The following is a 23,688-nucleotide window of genomic DNA, read 5'->3' on the forward strand; positions in this document are numbered from 1 at the left end:
AGGTCATGAAATTTTACAGAGGTGTTAAATACATGAAAATATGAGTTCTGTGAAAATTTGGTAATTTTTGGACAAAGGATGAATATTTGGTGAATTTAATGCTCGGTTTTGGCTAAAAATGGTGAAAAATACTTAAATATCATGATAAATTCTGGAAAATTCTAGATAAGCTTTTTATAACATGTATAAGTCACACACAAAATTTTAGGTCAGTTGGAGAAGTCTAAGTAGGCTTTTCGGTTAATCGAGTTCTAAGGTTTTCTAGCTCGGTTTTAGTGAAAATGGCATGTAAAAAGAGATTCTGGTTCTGGAAAATTTATAGGGCACTATGGAGATGGCAGGGGTCATCCAGGAAAAATTTGAGATTTTTCTAAGGTCGTTTGGTATTTACGACATATTTAGTGTTTAAATGGTGTTTAAAAATAGATAAATAAATTTTAAATATAAAAATTAATTCTGGAAATATTTTTATAAAATTCCCCACTGTCAAAAAGTGATTTGTGCAAAATTTTAAGATCCGAGATTAAACGGATAATTATTTGTGCTAAAGAAAATAAAAACAAACTTTTAAGGTTTAAAACGCGTAAACCGGTAAAGTTCGCCTAAACGAGCTGACTGGCGTATAAAAACCCTAAAAATGAACTATTTTCATATAACTGAGTTAAACAGGTAAAAATAAATCATCCGAAAATAATTCGGATGATTTGGGTAATTTTATCCGATTTAACAGTTTCCGGTACATTAAAGACGGAAACGGGTCCCGCGGCCAATCGGAGCGTCTAAACCGAGCTCTAATTTCACAACTTTTATTAAATTATCAGTCAACGACTATTTTCGGGTCGTGTGTGACCAAACTCGATTTTGAAACGTAAAAACGGATAACCGTGCTAGGCACGCAAAACGGGGAAAACGAACTAATAGTAATTTTGACTACTGAACTCTAAACGATATCACAATCTGAGTCCGGAGAAGTGTTTCTGGGTTAACATTGCCCCCGGAACGGGTACAGTACTGGGTTAACAGTGTCCCCAGATGTACCGGTTAACACGGTTAAAGTTATATTAATAATGATTGTATAGTAACGAATTTAGGGATCGTATTACAGATCCGGATTAGTAGCTTGCGTACTGTGTTACCTACTTGCTTGCGATAAGGTGAGTTCCACGAGCCCCTTTTTCTGAATTGTTTTTAAATATTTTCTCGGGGCGGAAAGCATGTTACTATTAAAATGTTTAAGTACATACTGAACGCATGGATTTGCGTGTATTTATATATATTTTATTGTACGGGAATCGTACGGAAATGTACTAAGATGGTAATTGTCTGAGTTGCTAACATTGTAAGGCCCCGTAACACGAGTGATTAACTGAAAGCCGGTAGAGTGTGAATAGTACTATTGGTCTGACAAACCCAACTGGTCTGGCATGGATTTGCTAATGTTTCCCAGCCAGTTGCACATGTCTATTTTGTTGTTATTTATTTTGCTATGTAATGTTAGGCATAGCGGTTTGGAGCAGGTTCGTGGGCGGAGTATGCCACGGGGTTGTATGTGGATAGTCAGAGGTTTCACTTGTGGGCTCAGCATAATTACATCGATAATATTATATTATGATATTGAATTATCATGGTTTACTCGAATTGTGAAACTCACCAACTATTCGTAGTTGACCCGTTTTCTCACATGCTTTTCAGGTACGATTAAGATGAAGTGATTGCTTATGTTCTAAGTGCTTGATGTGTGTAAGATTTGCGTGCGGGATGTTTTGATACATTATATTAAATAGAATTATGTATCGTATTGTATGATGTGTGTATCACCTAGACGGTAATGAAATATGAGATAATGTAATTTGAAGTATATTAATGTATTCAGTTTTCTTTATAAACAATGTGGTTGATATCAGAGGTGTCTGTGGCGCCCCGGTTACGTTTCCGCTGCGGTTGCGGGGTGTTACACTCAGTGTAACTACAAAATAGTTAAATAGTTCTATCTGATTCTGTTTGTCTATTACCTTGGTATCCCAAAACGACATTTTCAAGTAAAAATACCATAGGTTGATACTTCTTTAGATGACCCTAACCCGTTTTGACCGAACCAAAATTGATAGCTTTTTTAAATGACACGAAGCCATATTGCTTACATCCTGTTCTAACCGAACACCTTTTCATGAGTTGATCTCGAGTAGCTTGCGGGCAGCTTGGCTCGCACATAATAAGTTTACCCCTCCCCCTCAAACATCATCATCGTCATCATCGTACTTAGTAAATCCCACCAAAATAGCAAAGCTATGATAGGGTTTGAGAATGGTAAAATGTGAACCACCTTACCTCTACCCCGTAGGAATAGAGATGCTTCTTACTGTAACACCCCGACCAAAGGCGGATTATACATCGGGGCGCCACATATTGTTTCATTACTCGTGACACTATTGGGTGTCAATATTTAATAAATACATTCATTCGCGCACGCGCAAGGTAAACATAAGATAACATAAATCAATATATTATAAATCATAATATTCGAACAGCAATAACTTGTCTTGATACATTTTAATCTAGGTCCAAAATAAAGAAAACTTCCTACGTGTCCTCAAGCTCCAAAACAGCTACTGCAAACCTGAACATGTGTTAAAATAAACGTCAAACACTTGCGTGTTGGTGAGAAATCAAGTTTAATACAATACATAGATAACCATAAATCTGCGCGCAACACGTGTATGTCTGGTGTTTAACAAGGGTGTAATCAGATTGTGATCAAGCCTAAATAGATCATAGCTCATAGTTCAATCCGTGCTCCCAAATGAGCACAAAAACGAGAAAACATATGTGCAAGTGTAAACAAAGAAAACCGTAAACGATAGGTCTCCCGTGTTCATCTAATGGATCCATGAAAACTTCGGAATAGGCCGAACAAAGCGGTTAATGATACACACATACAAATAAACAGCCAAGTAAACGTCCTCGACACATGGGATACTGCGCGACTAAAGTTCATAAACAAGTTTAAGACTCTAAGTTTGTATGAACACATGAACATCCCAAAACATTAAAGATAAAAAGGGATTAGGTACGAGATTACTCACTTGATAAACGATGCGGTGTAAGATAAAGCAAGAACCAACTTTAAACAAGCACAAGTTAACCTATAAATAAGATTATTGTTTTAATGATTTGTTTTAAGTCTTGAATACAAGTTAGCATAATTAATAAGTAAATTATTATATATAATATATATTACCGGAAAAGCAGGGCAGAACAGGGAGGAAGACGGAGGCAGAGAGGAGGACGGCAGAGAGAGCAAGGAGCAAGAGAGAATAGGAGAGTTTAAGTGCTTTGTGTGTGTAGTGTTAGGAAAAATAACATTATTATTTATAGGGAAACCCTAGGGAACACAATCCCTAGAAAAGGGGAAAAGATCTCAAAAAGCAAAAGATTCCAAAAGCAAAAGATATCAAAAGATATGGCAGCTGCAGGGGACAAAGGAAAAGCTGACAGGTAACAGTAAACAGGCATGGGCGGGTCAGATAAAGGTACTGGTCAAGCATGGAAAAAGCAGATCTCAAAAGATAATGTCAGTCACTTTTTCTGTCAACCAATGGGGTTGGTGCGCATGCTGCGCCGAAAGTAACTTTTCAGACATAAGATAGGTCAGGTCAACAGCACAGAAGATAAGACAACACAAAAGCAAACAAGCAAGTTAAAACAGAAGAAAGGACACAAGACAGCGCGAGAAAGCTTGAGCGCACGCGCGAGGGCGAAGGCAGACAGAACAATCCTTAGCGCGCCGCGGGAAGGACTATTATCCTTAGCGCGCCGCGGGAAGAACTACCATTCTTAGCGCGCTGCGAGAAGAACTACAATTCTTAGCGCGCTGCGAGAAGAACTACAATTCTTAGCGCGTCGCGGGAAGAACTACCATTCTTAGCGCGCTGCGAGAAGAACTACAATTCTTAGCGCGTCGCGGGAAGAACTACCGTTCTTAGCGCGCTGCGAGAAGAACTACAATTCTTAGCGCGCTGCGAGAACAGTTCGCCTCGCGTATCGCAGGAACAACTGGTCTTCACGCAGGCTTCCTTGTAAGGAGTCTGGCGCGTGGAGCTGCGCAGACAACCTTAGGCGGGAAGAACCAAAGGACAAGCAAAGAGTAAGGAGAAAAGAGGGAAACAAGGCTTAAGGGCGGGACGGCGACAAGAGAGAAAAGAAGGCGGAAAGAGAGAAGAAGAGGGACGGGACGGCGGAAAGAAAGAGAGAGAAAGAGGCGGGAAGGAAAATATATTATTATTATTAAAAGTAAAATATAAGTATAAATAAATATTAAATCATAAAAGAAAGATCGGATAAGGGAAACGGGTACCTGGGTCGGGTCGGATCGGGGCAGATGTCACAGTCTCCCCTACTTTAAGAAATTTCGTCCCGAAATTTATCTCGAAGTAGGTTGCGCAGAGAACAGGTGCGGGTACTTGATCTTCATTTGATCTTCCCTTTCCCATGTAAACTCGGCTCCGCGCTTGGACTCCCAGCGAACTTTCACGATAGGGATGCGACTGCGCTTGGTTTGCTTAACCTCGCGATCCATAATCTCAACAGGCTTCTCAACGAAATGCATAGATTCATCAACTTGAACTTCATCAAGTGGAATGTGAAGGTTCTCGTCAGCTAAACACTTCTTGAGATTGGATACATGGAACGTTGGATGCACATTACTGAGCGCGGGCGGCAGGTCAAGTCTGTAGGCAACCTTTCCTACACGCGCGAGAATCTTAAATGGTCCAACATAACGAGGAGCAAGCTTACCTTTCTTCCCAAAGCGGACAACACCTTTCCAGGGCGACACTTTGAGGAGAACAAGATCACCAACTTGAAATTCGAGAGGCTTTCGCCTGCGATCTGCGTAACTCTTCTGTCGGCTTCTGGCAGTCAGCAGATGATCACGGATCTTGGCGATTTTATCGGTTGTCTCTTGAACAAGTTCGGGTCCTGTGATTTGAGCTTCTCCCACTTCGCTCCAACAAATCGGGGAGCGGCACTTACGACCGTAAAGTGCTTCAAATGGGGCCATACCGATACTGGAATGATAGCTGTTGTTATAAGAGAACTCGATCAAAGGCAGGTGCGAATCCCAATTACCTCCAAAATCAAGAACACAAGATCGGAGCATATCCTCAAGAGTTTGAATAGTTCGCTCAGACTGACCGTCAGTCTGAGGATGATATGCCGTACTCATGTCCAAGCGAGTTCCTAGCGCAGATTGGAGAGATTTCCAAAAGCGAGATATAAAACGGCCATCGCGATCGGATATGATGCTCAAAGGAGTACCATGGCGGCAGACAATTTCCTTGACATAAAGCTGCGCGAGATGCTCAACACGGTAGTTTTCACGAATGGGCAGGAAGTGAGCAGACTTAGTCAAACGATCTACTATTACCCAAATGTTATCATATTTGCTTGCTGTCAAAGGTAACTTGGTAATAAAGTCCATCGCTATACCTTCCCATTTCCACGTAGGAATTTCTGGTTGTTCGAGCAAACCAGATGGGCGTTGGTGTTCAGCTTTTACCTTAGAACAAGTCAGGCATCTAGCTACGAACACAGCAATATCCTTCTTCATACCGGGCCACCAATAAGTAATGCGCAAATCCTTGTACATCTTATCAGCGCCGGGATGAATAGAATACCGAGATTTGTGCGCTTCACTCAGGATATCAGCGCGAAGATTCTCATCAAAGGGAATCCAGATGCGATTGAGGTAGCAGAGAATTCCACTCAGATTGGGCACAAAATGCGCTTCCGCGCCACACGCTAACTCGGCGCGAAGGTTACCATTACTGATGGATGCGCGCTGCGCGTCACGAATGCGCGATTCAAGGTTGCTTTGGATCGGCGCGAAGTGAAGCTGCGTGCGCGGCAAGATACAGTTAAGCTGGCAGGGTTTTCGGCTGAGCGCATCGGCTACCACATTAGCCTTACCAGGATGATACCGGATCTCACAATCGTAATCGCTGATGAGTTCGTTCCATCGGCGTTGCCTCATGTTAAGTTCCTTCTGATCAAAGATATGCTGAAGGCTTTTATGGTCGGTGTAGAGGATACACTTAGTACCATAAAGGTAGTGTCTCCAGATCTTCAAGGCAAAAACAACTGCACCAAGTTCGAGGTCGTGAGTTGTATAATTCTTCTCGTGAACCTTAAGTTGCCTTGATGCGTAAGCGATAACCTTGCCTCGTTGCATAAGAACACAACCGAGACCTTGGTTGGAGGCATCGCAGTACACGACAAAATCTTCATTACCCTCAGGTAGCGCAAGGACAGGAGCTTCACACAACAAACGCTTGAGCGTTAGAAAGGCTGCTTCTTGCTTCGAGCCCCAAATATATGGTTTGCCTTTGTGCGTTAAAGCTGTTAAAGGCAAAGCGATCTTCGAGAAGTTCGAAATGAAGCGCCGGTAATAACCAGCTAAGCCCAGAAAGGAACGGATCTCGGTAGGAGTGGTCGGCGTAATCCAGTTCTTGATTGCTTCAATTTTGGATGGGTCGACATGAATACCTATCTTGTTCACAACATGGCCAAGAAACTGTACTTCATCAGACCAGAATTCACACTTGGAAAGCTTGGCAAAGAGCTGCTCGGCTCTAAGCTTTTGCAACACCAACCGAAGATGTTGCTCATGCTCGGCCTTGGTCTTAGAATAAATCAGAACGTCATCGATAAACACAATCACGAATTTATCCAAGAAAGGCCTACACACCCGATTCATTAGATCCATGAAAACGGCGGGTGCGTTGGTTAAACCGAAGGACATGACCAAGAATTCAAAATGGCCATAACGAGTTCGAAAAGCAGTCTTCCGGAACATCTTCATCGCGGATGCGCAACTGGTGATAGCCAGAGCGGAGATCGATCTTCGAGAAACAAGAGGCACCTAGGAGTTGATCAAAGAGGTTGTCAATATTTGGTAAGGGATACCGGTTCTTAATGGTGAGTTTGTTCAACTCGCGGTAATCAATACACATGCGAAACGATCCATATTTCTTTTTAACGAACAACACCGGAGCACCCCAGGGCGAAGAGCTAGGGCGAATGAATCCTTTAGCAGTCAACTCTTGAAGTTGGCTTGCCAATTCTTGCATCTCAGCGGGCGCAAGACGGTAAGGAGATTTAGCTACGGGGGAAGCACCAGGGACAAGATCAATACGGAACTCGACTTCACGAGCGGGAGGGATACCAGGAAGATCATCAGGAAAAACTTCAGGAAAATCACGCACCACAGGGATATCGCGAAGCTTCTTCTTTCCTTCATCAGGTTTGACCACATGGGCTAAAAATGCAATACACTTCTTCCGCATGAGTCTTCGGGCTTCGGCGCAAGACATAAGTTTAAGACCGCGGGAGGGTTTCTCGCCGTAGATATGAAGATCACCATTTTCTCGAGGAATGCGAATCAACTTCTTGGCGCAAATAACTTCGGCGCGATTCTTCGAGAGCCAGTCCATACCAATGATAACATCAAAGCTTCCAAGAGGCATGGGGATGAGGTCGATCAGAAAATCGTTTTCGTTAAGGTTAAGCGTGCAATCTTTAATCACTGAGTTAATTAAAACAGTTTCGCCATTAGCCAATTCAACTGAAAAATTTTCTTTTAAATCGTTGCGCGGTCGCGCAAGCTTCTGCTCAAACGCGCGAGAAATAAAACTTCGATCGGCGCCAGTATCAAAAAGTACAGAAGCATAAAATCCGTTAAGCAAAAATGTACCATTAACTACGTCATTATTCGCTTGCGCTTGGTGCGCGGTTATGTTAAAAGCTCGTCCGCGTGTCACTTGGTTCGAAATCTGGTTCACCGGATTCGCTTGCGTAATCTGAACTTGTAGTCTCGGGCACGCGTTCCGGAAATGACTGGGATCACCGCAGTTATAGCACGACCTGGGTCGTGGGTTTTGGTATGTTGGTTGTGGGTTCTGCGGGTAGACTGGTGGTGTTGGCGCAATTGGATTGGCGGGAAGGACTCTACAGTATTCGGCAGAGTGACCAACGCGGCCACATCGGTTACATTGTCGACACGGGATCTGGGTTGGGTGGTGAAGTCTACAGGTTGGGCAAAAGGGTTGGGTTCCTGTGTAAGGTTTCTTAGGTGGCGGGGTAGGGAGTGCTGGATTGGTTAAGGCATAGTTGTGGATTACAGGAGGTGTTGGGTAGGTTGACAGTGGGTTAGGCGCGTAAACTGGAGGTTGGTAGGCGGGTTGCTGGACTATGGGCGGGTTGGTAAGCGCATAGGCTTTGCGCCTGCGCTTGAGGTTGTTACGGTTTGAGGGTTCTGGTTTGGTTTCTGTTGGTTCAGGAACAGTTTTGGTGAGTTTGGTCTTCTCAGTTCCCCGCAGGAACAGGGTTCCTGCTCTGACATGGTTGTCGCTGAGCACAGCGGCCAACTCGATGGCGTCAGAGAGGGTTACTGGGTTTCTGGCCCAAACAGAATCTTGAATTTCCACGGGGAGACCCCCAAGGAATTTCTCTATGGCTCGGCGGGAATGGGTAACAAGGTGAGGGACAAGCAGGCTTAGTTCATGGAAGCGCGTCGCGTACTCGCGCGCTTCGCCACTGTACTGCTTAAGATTCCAAAATTCTTCCTCCAGGCGCTTAACTTCGTTGGGAGGGCAGAATTCTCGCGTCAAGAGATCCTTAAATTCCTCCCAGAGCATGCTGGAAGCAGCTTCTGCGCCACGCGCATGAGCTACTCCATTCCACCATGTAAGCGCTCTAGATTCCAGGACACTGGAAGCATATAGGGTTCGTCTGCCTGAGGGGCATTGGGTGTGGAGGAAAGTGTTTTCAATCTTCTCGAGCCATTGGAGCATCAAGGTGGCTCCTTCAAGCCCTGTGAACTTTGGAGGGTTACCCGCGTTAAAGGACTTAATGTTGTAACCAGAGGTGTTAGCATTGTTTTGGCTCGAAGCTTGGGCTATTGCGGCGGCCATTTCCTGGGAACGTTGCTGCGAACGTCTGCGCGCGGCTTCTCTCCTCTGATGGCGGCGAGATAGCGGAGGCATTCTATAAAAGTTTTAATTTTAGTTAATATCTTGGTTTTAGCGCAAAGTATAACCTCGAAAAGCTTGTTTCGCGAAGTTAGTTACTGTAAAAAGTTAAAGTAAAATAAATGACCCTAAATGCAGACTTTAATAAAGGTAACGAATTCGAATCAAGAATCGACAATTCATGTATCACCATGACTTTCCGAATTCCCAATTTAAAATATACGAGCAACGAGTATTGGAGATTGACGATTCATGTATCACCATGACTTTTCAATCCTCAATATAAAATATACAAGAAAATGAGTATTGGAGGTTGACAATTCATGTATCACCATGACTTTTCAAGTCTCCAACATCAGAACATAATCGTAAATGGAAATTGAAAATCAACTATTCAGGTATCACCATGACTTTTCGGATTTTCAAATCCAACAAACGAATATGTAAGTAAAATCAATAAAAATCGAAATTCAACAAAAATCGAAATATCGCGGAATAAAACATAAAATCATATACTGCGTAGGCGCGAGCATATTCATAAATAACGAGTAATTAACAATAAGCACGCAAACATGAGATTTCTCTCATGCGCGAGAAGGGACTCTTAGGTATTCTAGGCCGTTACGTCTAACCACCTATCCTAAAGTCAACCTGGCTCTGATACCAACCTGTAACACCCCGACCAAAGGCGGATTATACATCGGGGCGCCACATATTGTTTCATTACTCGTGACACTATTGGGTGTCAATATTTAATAAATACATTCATTCGCGCACGCGCAAGGTAAACATAAGATAACATAAATCATCATAAATCAATATATTATAAATCATAATATTCGAACAGCAATAACTTGTCTTGATACATTTTAATCTAGGTCCAAAATAAAGAAAACTTCCTACGTGTCCTCAAGCTCCAAAACAGCTACTGCAAACCTGAACATGTGTTAAAATAAACGTCAAACACTTGCGTGTTGGTGAGAAATCAAGTTTAATACAATACATAGATAACCATAAATCTGCGCGCAACACGTGTATGTCTGGTGTTTAACAAGGGTGTAATCAGATTGTGATCAAGCCTAAATAGATCATAGCTCATAGTTCAATCCGTGCTCCCAAATGAGCACAAAAACGAGAAAACATCTGTGCAAGTGTAAACAAAGAAAACCGTAAACGATAGGTCTCCCGTGTTCATCTAATGGATCCATGAAAACTTCGGAATAGGCCGAACAAAGCGGTTAATGATACACACATACAAATAAACAGCCAAGTAAACGTCCTCAACACATGGGATACTGCGCGACTAAAGTTCATAAACAAGTTTAAGACTCTAAGTTTGTATGAACACATGAACATCCCAAAACATTAAAGATAAAAAGGGATTAGGTACGAGATTACTCACTTGATAAACGATGCGGTGTAAGATAAAGCAAGAACCAACTTTAAACAAGCACAAGTTAACCTATAAATAAGATTATTGTTTTAATGATTTGTTTTAAGTCTTGAATACAAGTTAGCATAATTAATAAGTAAATTATTATATATAATATATATTACCGGAAAAGCAGGGCAGAACAGGGAGGAAGACGGAGGCAGAGAGGAGGACGGCAGAGAGAGCAAGGAGCAAGAGAGAATAGGAGAGTTTAAGTGCTTTGTGTGTGTAGTGTTAGGAAAAATAACATTATTATTTATAGGGAAACCCTAGGGAACACAATCCCTAGAAAAGGGGAAAAGATCTCAAAAAGCAAAAGATTCCAAAAGCAAAAGATATCAAAATATATGGCAGCTGCAGGGGACAAAGGAAAAGCTGACAGGTAACAGTAAACAGGCATGGGCGGGTCAGATAAAGGTACTGGTCAAGCATGGAAAAATCAGATCTCAAAAGATAATGTCAGTCACTTTTTCTGTCAACCAATGGGGTTGGTGCGCATGCTGCGCCGAAAGTAACTTTTCAGACATAAGATAGGTCAGGTCAACAGCACAGAAGATAAGACAACACAAAAGCAAACAAGCAAGTTAAAACAGAAGAAAGGACACAAGACAGCGCGAGAAAGCTTGAGCGCACGCGCGAGGGCGAAGGCAGACAGAACAATCCTTAGCGCGCCGCGGGAAGGACTATTATCCTTAGCGCGCCGCGGGAAGAACTACCATTCTTAGCGCGCTTCGAGAAGAACTACAATTCTTAGCGCGCTGCGAGAAGAACTACAATTCTTAGCGCGTCGCGGGAAGAACTACCATTCTTAGCGCGCTGCGAGAAGAACTACAATTCTTAGCGCGTCGCGGGAAGAACTACCGTTCTTAGCACGCTGCGAGAAGAACTACAATTCTTAGCGCGCTGCGAGAACAGTTCGCCTCGCGTATCGCAGGAACAACTGGTCTTCACGCAGGCTTCCTTGTAAGGAGTCTGGCGCGTGGAGCTGCGCAGACAACCTTAGGCGGGAAGAACCAAAGGACAAGCAAAGAGTAAGGAGAAAAGAGGGAAACAAGGCTTAAGGGCGGGACGGCGACAAGAGAGAAAAGAAGGCGGAAAGAGAGAAGAAGAGGGACGGGACGGCGGAAAGAAAGAGAGAGAAAGAGGCGGGAAGGAAAATATATTATTATTATTAAAAGTAAAATATAAGTATAAATAAATATTAAATCATAAAAGAAAGATCGGATAAGGGAAACGGGTACCTGGGTCGGGTCGGATCGGGGCAGATGTCACACTTACTCGGGTTAATAGGACTCAACCATCAGGACAACGGACGATCAGTGCATGTACCCTTATCTTTCGTCACCGCCTCATACATTTCTTATTTTCACAATTTCAAAACAGAAAACCAACTTTCCCGCTCTATATATCTCTCCATCACACACTCTCTCAGTCTGTAATTTGCATCAATCTAAATTCGAAAATGCAAGCGTACAAGTAACTTTCTTATCTCGAATCTTCTAACTTCATACAACTTCAATTTTGCATCGTAACTTATTATCTCATCTAACGGTTTTGCTTATGTGTTTTTGTTGTTCCAGATCGAAAGAACAGAGTCACTTGCAGTTAACAAACGTGGTGAAATCGATGAAGATCTGTTTGAAGCGAATGATAAGCGTAAGTACATTACGTAATACTTATCCAATATCTCTTATTCTCTTCGTTTTCGTTACTTGCGCATTCATATTATTGCTATTTGTTACTTGAATAGTTGAATGAACGTGTTATCATTACTACGATGCTAATTGCGCTATAGAGAATCAAAATCATTACGAATATGATCAAATATCTGGATACGTAAGCACATTACGTAACGTATCGATTATCTCATATTCTCTTCGTTTTCGTTACTTCGTATTAATATGATTTACTTCTTTTGGATTGAGCTTGTTCGAAGCCCGAGTTAAACCTAAGCCTCTTATAACGATCATTTAGTTATTGACCATGAGTTCGAGCCTTGTATGGAATCTTCTTTAGGCATGTCGAGCCTTTTGTAATGTTAAGATTTACGCCTTTTGGATTCCTATGTATTAAATTCACAGTGCTTAACCAAGTTTGAGCCTTGTATGGGAAGCTCGTTCACACATGTCTAGTGATACGATCTAGTATATTATTTAAGTTTATCTATTATTTAGTTTCATTACTATACTAAAATTAAGTTTTCATATTGTTTATGTTTTCCTAGTTTTATACCTTAGTTTTTTTTTAAAATTTTAATCTTCATTTATGAAAGAAAAATTGTCTAAAGTTTAGTTTCTCTTTTTCTTTCTTGTTCTTGGAGCCTAACCCACTCTACGAGTCAATGAAGAGATTGACCATCTTGAATCGCTTTTTATCACCTAGCCTTAATGAGGCTTGTCTATTGTTAAGTTTTACCTTCTTTTGAATTCCATGTATTAAATTCACATTGCTTGTTGAGCTCAACTCAAGCTTTGGCTTGTTTAAGGTAATACTCAAGTCGGCTTGTTTACACCCAAGTTAACTAGTCGCGCGTAGGGGTGCAAACAAGCCGAGCCCGAGCTCAACTCGTTTCGATCTTCATTTCTAAAGCTCGAGCTTGGCTCGTTTACTATTTATTATTTTCTTTATATTTATATTATACTTATATATTTTATGTTCAATTCTAGTTTTATATATAACTTAATATATATTACTTAGTTACTTTTTCATAATATTATATGTATTAATTAATAATTATTATCCATATATATTATAAAAATACATAAATAATAGATTCGTTTAGACTCGAGCTTGATAAGTGAAGCTCGGACTCAGGCTCGTTTATCAAACAACCTTACCTTTATGCTTGAGCTCATCTCAGACTCGTTAATCTCCGCTCGATCAAGTGTTTCACGAGCCGACCTCACGTAGTTAGTAAGCTTGCACAGTAGTCGTGACTCCCGCATAGTAAGTTTAAAACGATTTATTCCCCCCCCCCCCTTCAAACAACCTCTCAGTTGTGTTATTCATACATTTCCCCTCTCACAATTTTAAACACACAAAACCAACTCTCTCTTTCTCTCTCTCATTAGTGCTTGGTCGAGCTTGACCTGAGCTTTGGCTCATTTAAGGTAGAACACGAGCTCGAGGTCAAGCTCTAAATAGCCTCTAATAAGTCAAAATGAGCCTAGTTGAGCTTGGCTCGTTTAACTTACACAGAGTTTGAGCTCTGTTCATTTCGATCTCCATTTGTAAAGCTCGAGCTCGACTTGTTTACCATTTATTATAAAAATTATATAAATGACATGCTTGTTTAGGCTCGAGAGCCGGCTTAAGCTCGATAAGTGAAGCTCAGACTTGCTTATCAAACGAGCTTACTTTTACGCTTGGGCTCATCTCAGGCTTGTTTAAGCTCGTCTCAATCGAGTTTTTTTACTAGCCGACCTTGATCAGCTTGCGAGCAGTGGCGAAGCATAGTTGGGTGGCCCGGCCCCCTCCGTTTTTTCGCTCGACGGTTTAAATTTATCCTTTTTTCGGTCGTAAATTTTTATAGATACTGTAAACTTAACCGTTTCCGACCGAAACTTGAGCCTGTTTTCTGCTCAGTAGTGTAAATTTATCCTTTTGGGTCGAAAGCATGTATAAATAGTGTTAATTTACCGTTTCCGGCCGAATTTTTAGCCTGCCCCCTCCGTTTTTCCGCTCGGTGGTGTAGATTTATCCTTTTTCGACAGAAATTTTTATACACTGTGTAAATTACCCGTTTCCGACCGAAATTTTGCGCCCGGCCCCCTCTGTTTTTCTCTCAGTAGTGTAAATTTATCTTTTTTCGGCCAAAAATTATACACATAGTGTAAATTTACCCTTTTGTCGACCGTAATTTTGAGCCCACCCCCCTCTAGTTCATAAATTCTTTTATACATATTTAGTCCGTCCCCTCGACGTGTAAGTCTAAGCTTTGCCACTGCTTGCGAGCATGTCGGCCCGCTTGTACCCCTAGTCACGTGTAATACATTTCCCGTTTTCACTATTTTAAAACATAAAGCCAACTTTCCCGCTCTATATATCTCTCCATCACACACACTCTCTCAGTCTCTGTAATCTGAATCAATCTCAATTCCAAAATGCTAGCGTACAATAGAGCATGTGCTTCGTGAGTTGTACGTTCATATTGTTGCTGTACATTACGAATCAAAATCGTTATGAATACGTTAAGTAACGCGTTATTCTCATTACGATGCTAATTATTGATGTTTGTTACTTGAATTAACGTGTTATCTTCATTACGATGCTAATTGAGCTATAGAGAATCAAAATCGTTATGAGATTACGAAGCTAATTGCTTTATTATAAGTTGAAATCGTTATGAATATGTTATTATTTACTGAATCTGTGCTTCGTGAGTTGTACGTTCTAATTTACGTGTTCTAATTTCTGATTATGATGCCAATTGAGCTATAGAGAATCAAAATCATTACGAATATGATCAGATTACGATGCTAATTGTTGTATTATAAGTTGAAATCGTTGTTAACATCTTCAAATTTGCGGAATCTGTGCTTCGTGAGTTGTACGATCTAATTTTACGTGTTCTAATTGCTGATTGTAAGTTGAAATCGTTGTGTATATGTTATTATATACTGAATCTGTGCTTCGTGAGTTGTACGTTATAATTTACGTGTTCTAATTGCTATATTATAGGTTGAAATCGTTATGAATATGTTCTAATTTACGGAATAGAACTTGTGAGTTGTGTCACACCCCGACCAAAGGCGGAACATGTCGGGGTGCAACGTGATTGGACAAATACACAAGACACTATTTAAAGTGACAATATTTAATCAACTCATTTTATTTCAACAAATCAATAAACAACACATCTCGTCCACACAAAACAAGTTGAATACAAGTAGCAATTATGTTGTTTGTTTTACTAATATCCTAATAGTCTTGGTAACGTTTTCATCAAGTCCTCGAGTTAACAAAAGTCAAACCTGTAACATTTCATAAAATAAAGTTTGTCAACACAAAAGTTGGTGAGCAATTCATAAGTTTGAGCATATAAGTATATAGTAATAAAAAGCCACAAAACTTGTATACAAAACAATAAATAAAAGCAACAACTTGGATAAATTGTCAATCGCTAATAGAATACGTTAGCGCCAACTAGCTACAAGGGGTTGCCAAGTAGTCTAGGATTTAATAGAATATCGTTAATTGCATTACGTTAACGACACCTTGCTACAAGGGGATGCCAAGTAGTCTAGAATTTATAGATTCAACCAACCGAAAACGATAAACACATAGACATATAGCATAGAACACCAAATCAAGCAAGTATTTAAGTAATGTATACAATCACGTTTGTGGGTTTAAGATTCAAGTAAATAAAACATTTAGTTTGATAAGTATGAAATGTCACCCAAAACGGAAGATGGAAAAAGGGGTATGTAAGTACTCACCTCGATTGATGAATTGAGAAACTAAATAAGTGATCGACATATAGAAAGCTTGTAAACGAAACGAACGAATCCGACTTGAAAGCTAATTGAAAACGAATAAATAAAATTTATTAATGAACTTGAAACCATAATAAAACTATATTGGAAACATTGAATGGGACGGTTCGGTTGTAAATCGGATTATCGGTTAATTTGTTAATGGTTAGGGACTCGTACTTAAATGACAATTAAAATAAACTAATATTATTTTATTGGGCTTTTAAATAGTTAAACCAATATTAAAAGAAAACAAGACGAGTTTTAAATCAAGAGCTCAGTTGTATAAACATGAACTGATAATAAAGTTTATAATAATATTATTAATGTTAAAGATAAAAATAATAATAATGATTTTACAATATGTTATATATGAATATAGATATATAAGTTAATGATAATAACCATAACTATTACTAATAATACTAATATCGTATAATAATTATATCAATAATTATTATTAATAATACTATTAATAATAGTTAAAGAATAAAATCTTGGTATAAATTTAAAGTGTTGTTGATAAAATAGTAATAATAATAAGTAATGTTGATAGTAAATAATGTTACCATACACGATGTTGGTTCGATTTCTAAACGAGTTCACAAAATAACTATAATGATATTATTGCTAATAATTAATGATAATAATATGAAGATAATACGATCTTTAATAATATTAATAACAACTTTAATATTTATAATAATAATGATAATAATAATAGTTTTGTTAAAAGATAATAGTAATAATAATAATAATCTTGTTAATAATAATAATGATAATACTAATAATAATCTAGTTAATAATAATAATAATCTTTACGTATTTATGTTAATATTAATAGTAATAATAAATTTATTAAGTATAACAAGAAAACAATACCAAAAACCCATCTAGGATGACCCGAACTCGAGACCTCTAGTTTAATAACTAACGTACCAACCAAACCGAACCAATATAACAATTTGTTAAACAACTCAAAGTTAAACCCATAATTGTTAATTTACCTATTAGTTGTTCACGAGTCACGGCTCTATACCGAGGAATGAAACGAGTCACACCTGCCGGAGACAGAAACCGAGAGAGAGAGACGACGCGAGAGAGAGAGAGAGAGATAGAGAGACTGTGAGAGAGAGAGAGAGAGCAAAACCGGCCACCGGAAAAACGTGTAGAGGGAGAGGGCTCGCCGGATTTACGAAGGAAGGGAAGGAGAGGCAGTGGGGGTACGGTGGTGGTGTATCGGAGGTGTTTGGCGTCGCCGGAGGTTCCGAGGTCGCCGGACCGTTACCGGAATCGAAAGAGATGAAGAGGGTGGCGGCTGGTGTGATGGCTACGATGAAGGTGGTGGTGTGGTGGATGGTGGTGGCGTTGCCGGAGATGGTGGTCTTGCCGGAAAATCGGGCTCGCCGGAGCCGATTCCGGTGCCGGAATTTCGAGAGAGAAAGGGGTGGCGGCTGTGAATGATATAAGGTAGGATTAGGGTTTTTTGATTAAATAGGTGGGTTATAAATGTTACCCCTTTGGCCCCTCAAGTTCTAATAATGGTTTAAAACGAGTTTAAGTGTTTCCAAAAGTTATAACGAGTTTACGAAAATCAGTTTAAACCCTCTATGTTTTCTCAACGACACTATAATATGACAAAACATCGATTTATTGGTGATCGAAATATATAATATAATATTGTATAATAAATAAATAAAGTTCTAAAAATGTTGTGTCGGGTTCACGTAATAAAAGTTTACAAAACGAAAAACAACTCGAGACTCGAATTTAACGAATGTCACAAGTTGTACGTTCATGTTGTTGTTGTTTGTTACTTGACCTAATGAGTTATCCTCAATACGATGTTAATTGCTGTATTATAAGTTGAAATCGTTGTGAATATGTTTAAATTTACGGAATCTGTGCTTCGTGAGTTGTACGTTCTAATTGTTGTATTATAAGTTGAAATCGTTATGAATATGTTTAGATTTACTGAATAGAACTTGTGCTTCGTGAGTTGTACGTTCATATTGTTGCTGTTTGTTACTTGACCTAACGCGTATTTCTCGTTACGATGCTAATTTCTGTATTATAAGTTGAAATCGTTATGAATATGTTTGAATTAATGGAATCGAACGTTCATATTGTTGCTGTTTGTTACTTGAAGTAACGTGTTATCCTCATTACGAGCTAATTGCTGTATTATAAGTTGAAACCGTTATGAATATGTTTAAATTTAACGAATCGAACGTATAATGCTTATCTTGTGAGTTGTACATTCATATTGTTGCTAGTTGTTACTTGACCTAATGCGTTAACTTCATTTGGATGAAAATTGTTATATTGAAAATCGAAATCGTTATGAATATGTTCAAGTTTATGGAATCGAGCTTGTAGTACTTACTTCGTGAGTTGTACATTCATGTTGTTGCTGTTTGTTGCTTGAATTAACGCGCTATCATCATTATGATGTCAAGTGTTCTACTGAAATTCAAAATCATTATGAACATGTTTAAGTGCACAGAATCGAAGTTGTAGCACTTTGATTTGCTAGTTAACTGAAATCTGCGTGTGTGCGTGTGTGTAAATTATGCAAGGATCTGAGTATCTGACAATGTTTAGAGCATTTAAGTTTCTACAATTTTATTCGTATTTGATCCATATGATTTGATTTTGTAACTGAGTCATCTAGGGATGTGCACGGTACAGTTAGGTTCGGTTATTAGTCTCAACCGAAATGGAAGTCATCGGTCAATCTAGTTATTACACAATCGGTTTTTATTAATCGGTTAGGTTTATTCGATTAGTTTGTTGATTTCGGTTTGGGTCGGGTAATTTCGGTCTATAATCATGACCAAACCTAGGCTATATTTTTGCTTAAAAATTAATGAAATGGAGGTATAAATACATGAAATGGAGGTATAAAAGCTAGAAACGTATAAATATAAGAATTGTTTGGTTAATTTCGGTTAACCAGAGGTACAAAGAAACGGATAACCGAGTTAATCGGTTACTTCGTTTTTCGGTTAGTTTTGGTTATTCGGTTCGGTTTTGGTTAATAGTTCGGTTATTGCTCGCCACTCAGTCATCCACTTTACCTTCCGGTTCCGTCATGATTAGGAGCTAGAATTAGGTCAAATGTTCTATAAGTAGTGTGACCTAGTTTTGTGTTTATGTTAATTCAGTTACTTCTCATGGAATCAATGCTGGAGATGTGAAGAAGCTGCAAGATGCAGGAATATATACATGCAATGGCCTGATGATGCACACTAAGAAGGTAATCATAACCTGCACCTTTTGGATTATTAACTTATTATTGATTGTTTGGTGACATTTAACTAAAGTGAATTTATATTACAGAACTTGACTGGTATAAAAGGCTTGTCTGAGGCAAAAGTTGATAAAATCTGTGAAGCTGCTGAGAAACTAGTGGTTAGTAATTTGTTAATAGTTTACAAATTACAAATTATGGTTTATCTGATCTTATATATCATATAAGTCTTATGTTTGTTTTCTGACTCAGAACTTTGGCTATATCACTGGAAGGGATGCTCTGCTTAGAGTAAGATGCTCATTTGTTTAACTTTCTGTTTCAAAATGCTTCAATTGATTTGTGTCAATGAATTGATGTTCTGTCATCCTTTGTTATAGAGAAAGGCTGTTGTCCGCATCACTTCCGGAAGTCAAGCACTTGATGAACTTCTAGAGGTAAAACTTGCTATAAACTAAGTAGATATCTTAAAAACAAAAATAAGAACCGTAGAGGATTAACTGTTTGCTTATGAATTTGTCAAGGTGGCATTGAAACTATGCAGATTACAGAAGCTTTTGGCGAGTTTAGGTAAGAAAAAACTTATCATATACTGGATTGTGCACAATATATGAATCTTCATGATCTGTGTCTTATAATCTCTTCACTAATGTTACTATCAGGTCTGGAAAGACACAGCTGGCTCATACTCTCTGTGCTACAACACAGGTTACTCTCTCAACTTGAGGCTCGGGTTGTGAATATATAACACGAGACAAGCCTAACACGAAATTCACGTTTTTGAGCTTTGTCTAAACGGGTACGGGTCATTTTCGGGTCAAACCTACAAACACGTTTGATCTGAATGGGACAGGTCCGTGTTGTCATATTTAGTATATACTTCATAGTTTTTAAATAAGTTTTATGCCATAAATTAACAGACTGAGTATTATATGCTAAAAATTTATGTTATAAAAGAAAAATGAGAATCAAGTTTTATAGTTTAAATGTGTTATTTTAGATTCGGTTTAAACTTTAAACAGGTTGTGTTCATGTCAACCTGCTAAACCTCGTGTCAAGTTTGGGCTCATGTTGGGTTCGACACCCCCAAATCATGTTGTGATCACAATGGTGGTTTTATTTTTTAAATGTTTTTGACTAAATCGATTCTTAATTTATTCATGCAGCTTCCTACTAACATGAAAGGAGGAAATGGGAAAGTTGCTTATATAGATACCGAAGGAACTTTGTATCCTTCTAGTTCTTGTATTAATTTTTTTTACCTTTTTACCCTTGATACATTTGTATGCAGTATGCCAGTTATTCCTTAATAAAACATGCGTGCAGCCGACCTGATTGTATGCAGTATGCCAGTTATTCCTTAATAAAACATGCGTGCAGCCGACCTGATCGCATTGTACCGATTGCTGAACGGTTTGGCATGGATGCTGGAGCTGTTCTTGATAATGTAACATAATCTTTCTTAACTATCTTACTATTCTGTATGGTACTAATTACATCTTCACTTGTGTATATTACAGATAACATACGCTCGTGCATACGCATATGAGCATCAATACAATCTGCTTCTTGGATTGGCTGCAAAGATGTCTGAAGAACCTTATAGACTACTGGTGTGTCTTAGTTTCTTGACCAAACCAATAAGTAAAAATCTATTAATATTTAACTCACATTCCGAATCTAATTATTTTCCAGATTGTTGATTCTGTCATTGCACTGTTTCGAGTGGACTTCACTGGAAGAGGAGAGCTTGCAGATAGCCAGGTAAGTTGTGATTTTGGATATGATTTCATATAACATATTCATGTTCGAAAGTGACGTCATTCATGCTCATTGCTTACGTCGTTATCGTTTTATAGCAAAAGCTCACTCAAATGCTCTCCCGTTTGACCAAGATTGCTGAAGAATTTAATGTGGCTGTGTACATGACAAACCAAGGTTCTACTTCACTGATACTATACTCAATGTTTTTATAACCGGACCAGTCATCAAGCCGGCCGCCTGACCGGTCCATTATGCATCTCAGTTTCAAAAACTAGCTGACTTAAAAATAATTTGAAAATTAATAACCAATCATTTTGTTTATTTATTTTATATTTTTCATATTATTTTAGGGTAGTTTTGTCATTTGTTTATGTACTCAATTTTGTGATTACATATATGAATCAATTTACATATGCGTAATATAAAACTGCATATAATAAATGACAAAACTACCCTTAAATAATACTAATTAATGTATTAAATAAATAAATAAAAACATTGGTTGTTAAAATTTCATACATTATTTGGAGTTCATAAATGATCCTAATCCTATATATGTGTGTGTGCGTGTACATAAAAATAATCTACTACAACAGTATATGGAGCCTGAAGCAGTATATAAACTACTAAACAAGATTTTTTGGAATGTAAAATATTAAAAAGGTTAAAAAAATTAATAAAGTTTTTTTGCTAACCACTGGTCCAGTTCAAACAGATTGGCACAAAAAATGGAACAGTTGCGAACCGGGCGGTTAACAACACTGCTAATAAATAATAAACATGAAAATAGTTGGACTAATTTTAAATATTGTGCTTTGTTCAGTTATTTATGAAAATCTGAAATGGTGAGTTTGTGAATATTTGTTGCAGTGATAGCTGATCCAGGTGGCGGTGTATTCATATCAGATCCAAAGAAACCAGCAGGCGGTCACGTGCTTGCTCACGCAGCCACCGTGAGATTAATGTTTAGGAAAGGCAAAGGCGAACAACGCGTCTGCAAAATCTTCGATGCGCCAAATCTCCCAGAATCTGAAGCTATATCCTTACAAACCATTTCATTTTTACTACTTTTGTTATACCAATATCTAAAACAAAATAAACCAAAAAATAATATTTTAAAATATTATTATGACAATCCTGTGTTTATTTCCTTGACTATAAAAATCACATATTTCAGATAACACCAGGAGGAATTGCAGATGCAAAAGACTGAAGTTTTACTATTGGTACATGCCTAGTTTTTAAATATATTTATATTTTCATTTCAGTTGTCTACTGAATACATATATCATCTTAAGTATACATAGCAATGACCTGTTCTTATTAAATGAGTTGATTTAAGAAAATGAGGTTGCATTAATTTGTGTTATATATTTATCTTTTAGTTATAGTTTAAGCTGTTAAAAGATTAAAATAATGAGCTAATGTGAAAACGGGCCGTTTGGTAATGAAGGGTTGCTAGATTCCGATGAATGATAGGAATTTATTCGAATATAAATTCCATCTTGTGCCAACCAAACACATTTTTTTAAAGAAATGTTTCCAATCCCGAGAATTATGTGAACAAAACGGGCCCTAATGGTTTGCTAGTTATTAAAAAAGGTAAACAACTTAAAATAGAATATTATGAGTGATAAAAAGTGTATTACATTTTTATATCAACTTTAATAAAATAATATTTATTATTTTATTTGGACTTAGAATAGCATTCTTCTTATTACTAATGAAAGGGTTTTAAATGTAGCATATAGCATGATGTATATAATTTAATTATTTTAATCCTAATTATTTTTATATAATATATATAGCATTATATGTAGATAAATAACCGCCTCATTTAGACTAACGAACCTAGTTAAGCTTAGTATATGAAGCTCAGACTCGATAATTAAGCAAGCTTCAAGTTAAGCTCAAAAATGTTTAAGCTCAACCTATTTCAAGAACTTAATATATTGGCTTCGAGTAGCTCTCTTAGCTCGTTTACCTGAGGTAAAATAGTCGTTTGTTGCCTCCTGATAACAGAATCACTTTTTTTTTTCTTTTGAAAGGCGGGGATTTATTAAAAAACGGGCGAGATTCTCTTGGATAATAGTATAATACACACCAGAGTTTAGTTATGCTCTGTTCTTGACCCAAAGGAACGATAAAGCCTTGATACCTTCGAACAATTCGGACAGATTCTCTTGGATAATACACACCAGATTTTTTCTTTATCAGTAACAATAATTATTGAACATTTAAGTTTTTCTAATATACAATTGACATAAAGTTTACAACCATATAGCAGAATGTATATAATGGGGGACTTCACGAATTCTATTTAGGTATCACGGGGATCAACTCGCACACCAATAAAACGTGCCTGAGTCATAGAAACTTCAAGTTGATTAAACCTGTGAAAACAAGAAACACAAACAGTTATAACGCTCCAAAGTTACAATTTTGACCCGTTGTGTTTTATTCTAATATGTTAAACGGGTTAACTACACGGCTGTACACAAGTCAACCCGCTTGTGAGCTACACGAAATCGGCTAGCGATAAACTCGAATCGAGCCTAGCCAAGCTTAAATGAGCTTTAGCCTGAGCTTGAAATAAGCTTGTTTGATAAATGTGTGCTCAGCCCAAACTTCACTTATCAATCTCGAGCTGGCTCACAAGCCTATACAAGCCTATTATTTATATAATCTTTTATTTAATATATCACATATAATAATATTTATATGTAAAGTTAATGA

The 23,688-nt window shown here is 38.3% G+C and overlaps 1 protein-coding gene across 1 annotated transcript; it reads left to right on the forward strand.

The window, feature by feature from the left end:
- Window positions 1–11,781: 11,781 nt before the first annotated feature.
- LOC143543103 (meiotic recombination protein DMC1 homolog) lies at window positions 11,782–20,929 on the forward strand. The gene is made up of 10 exons (XM_077035506.1): window positions 11,782–11,934; window positions 12,039–12,114; window positions 19,103–19,194; window positions 19,278–19,349; window positions 19,441–19,479; window positions 19,569–19,621; window positions 19,708–19,758; window positions 19,851–19,896; window positions 20,355–20,416; window positions 20,569–20,929. The coding sequence occupies exons 1-10, from the start codon at window positions 11,782–11,784 to the stop codon at window positions 20,642–20,644; spliced, it is 720 nt and encodes a 239-aa protein (XP_076891621.1). The 3' UTR covers window positions 20,645–20,929.
- Window positions 20,930–23,688: the final 2,759 nt, after the last annotated feature.

Source organism: Bidens hawaiensis, unplaced genomic scaffold (assembly GCF_021521415.1).
Source record: "Bidens hawaiensis isolate Kalapana, Puna unplaced genomic scaffold, B.hawaiensis_p1.1 tig00013027_1, whole genome shotgun sequence".
Classification (NCBI taxonomy): Eukaryota; Viridiplantae; Streptophyta; class Magnoliopsida; order Asterales; family Asteraceae; genus Bidens; species Bidens hawaiensis.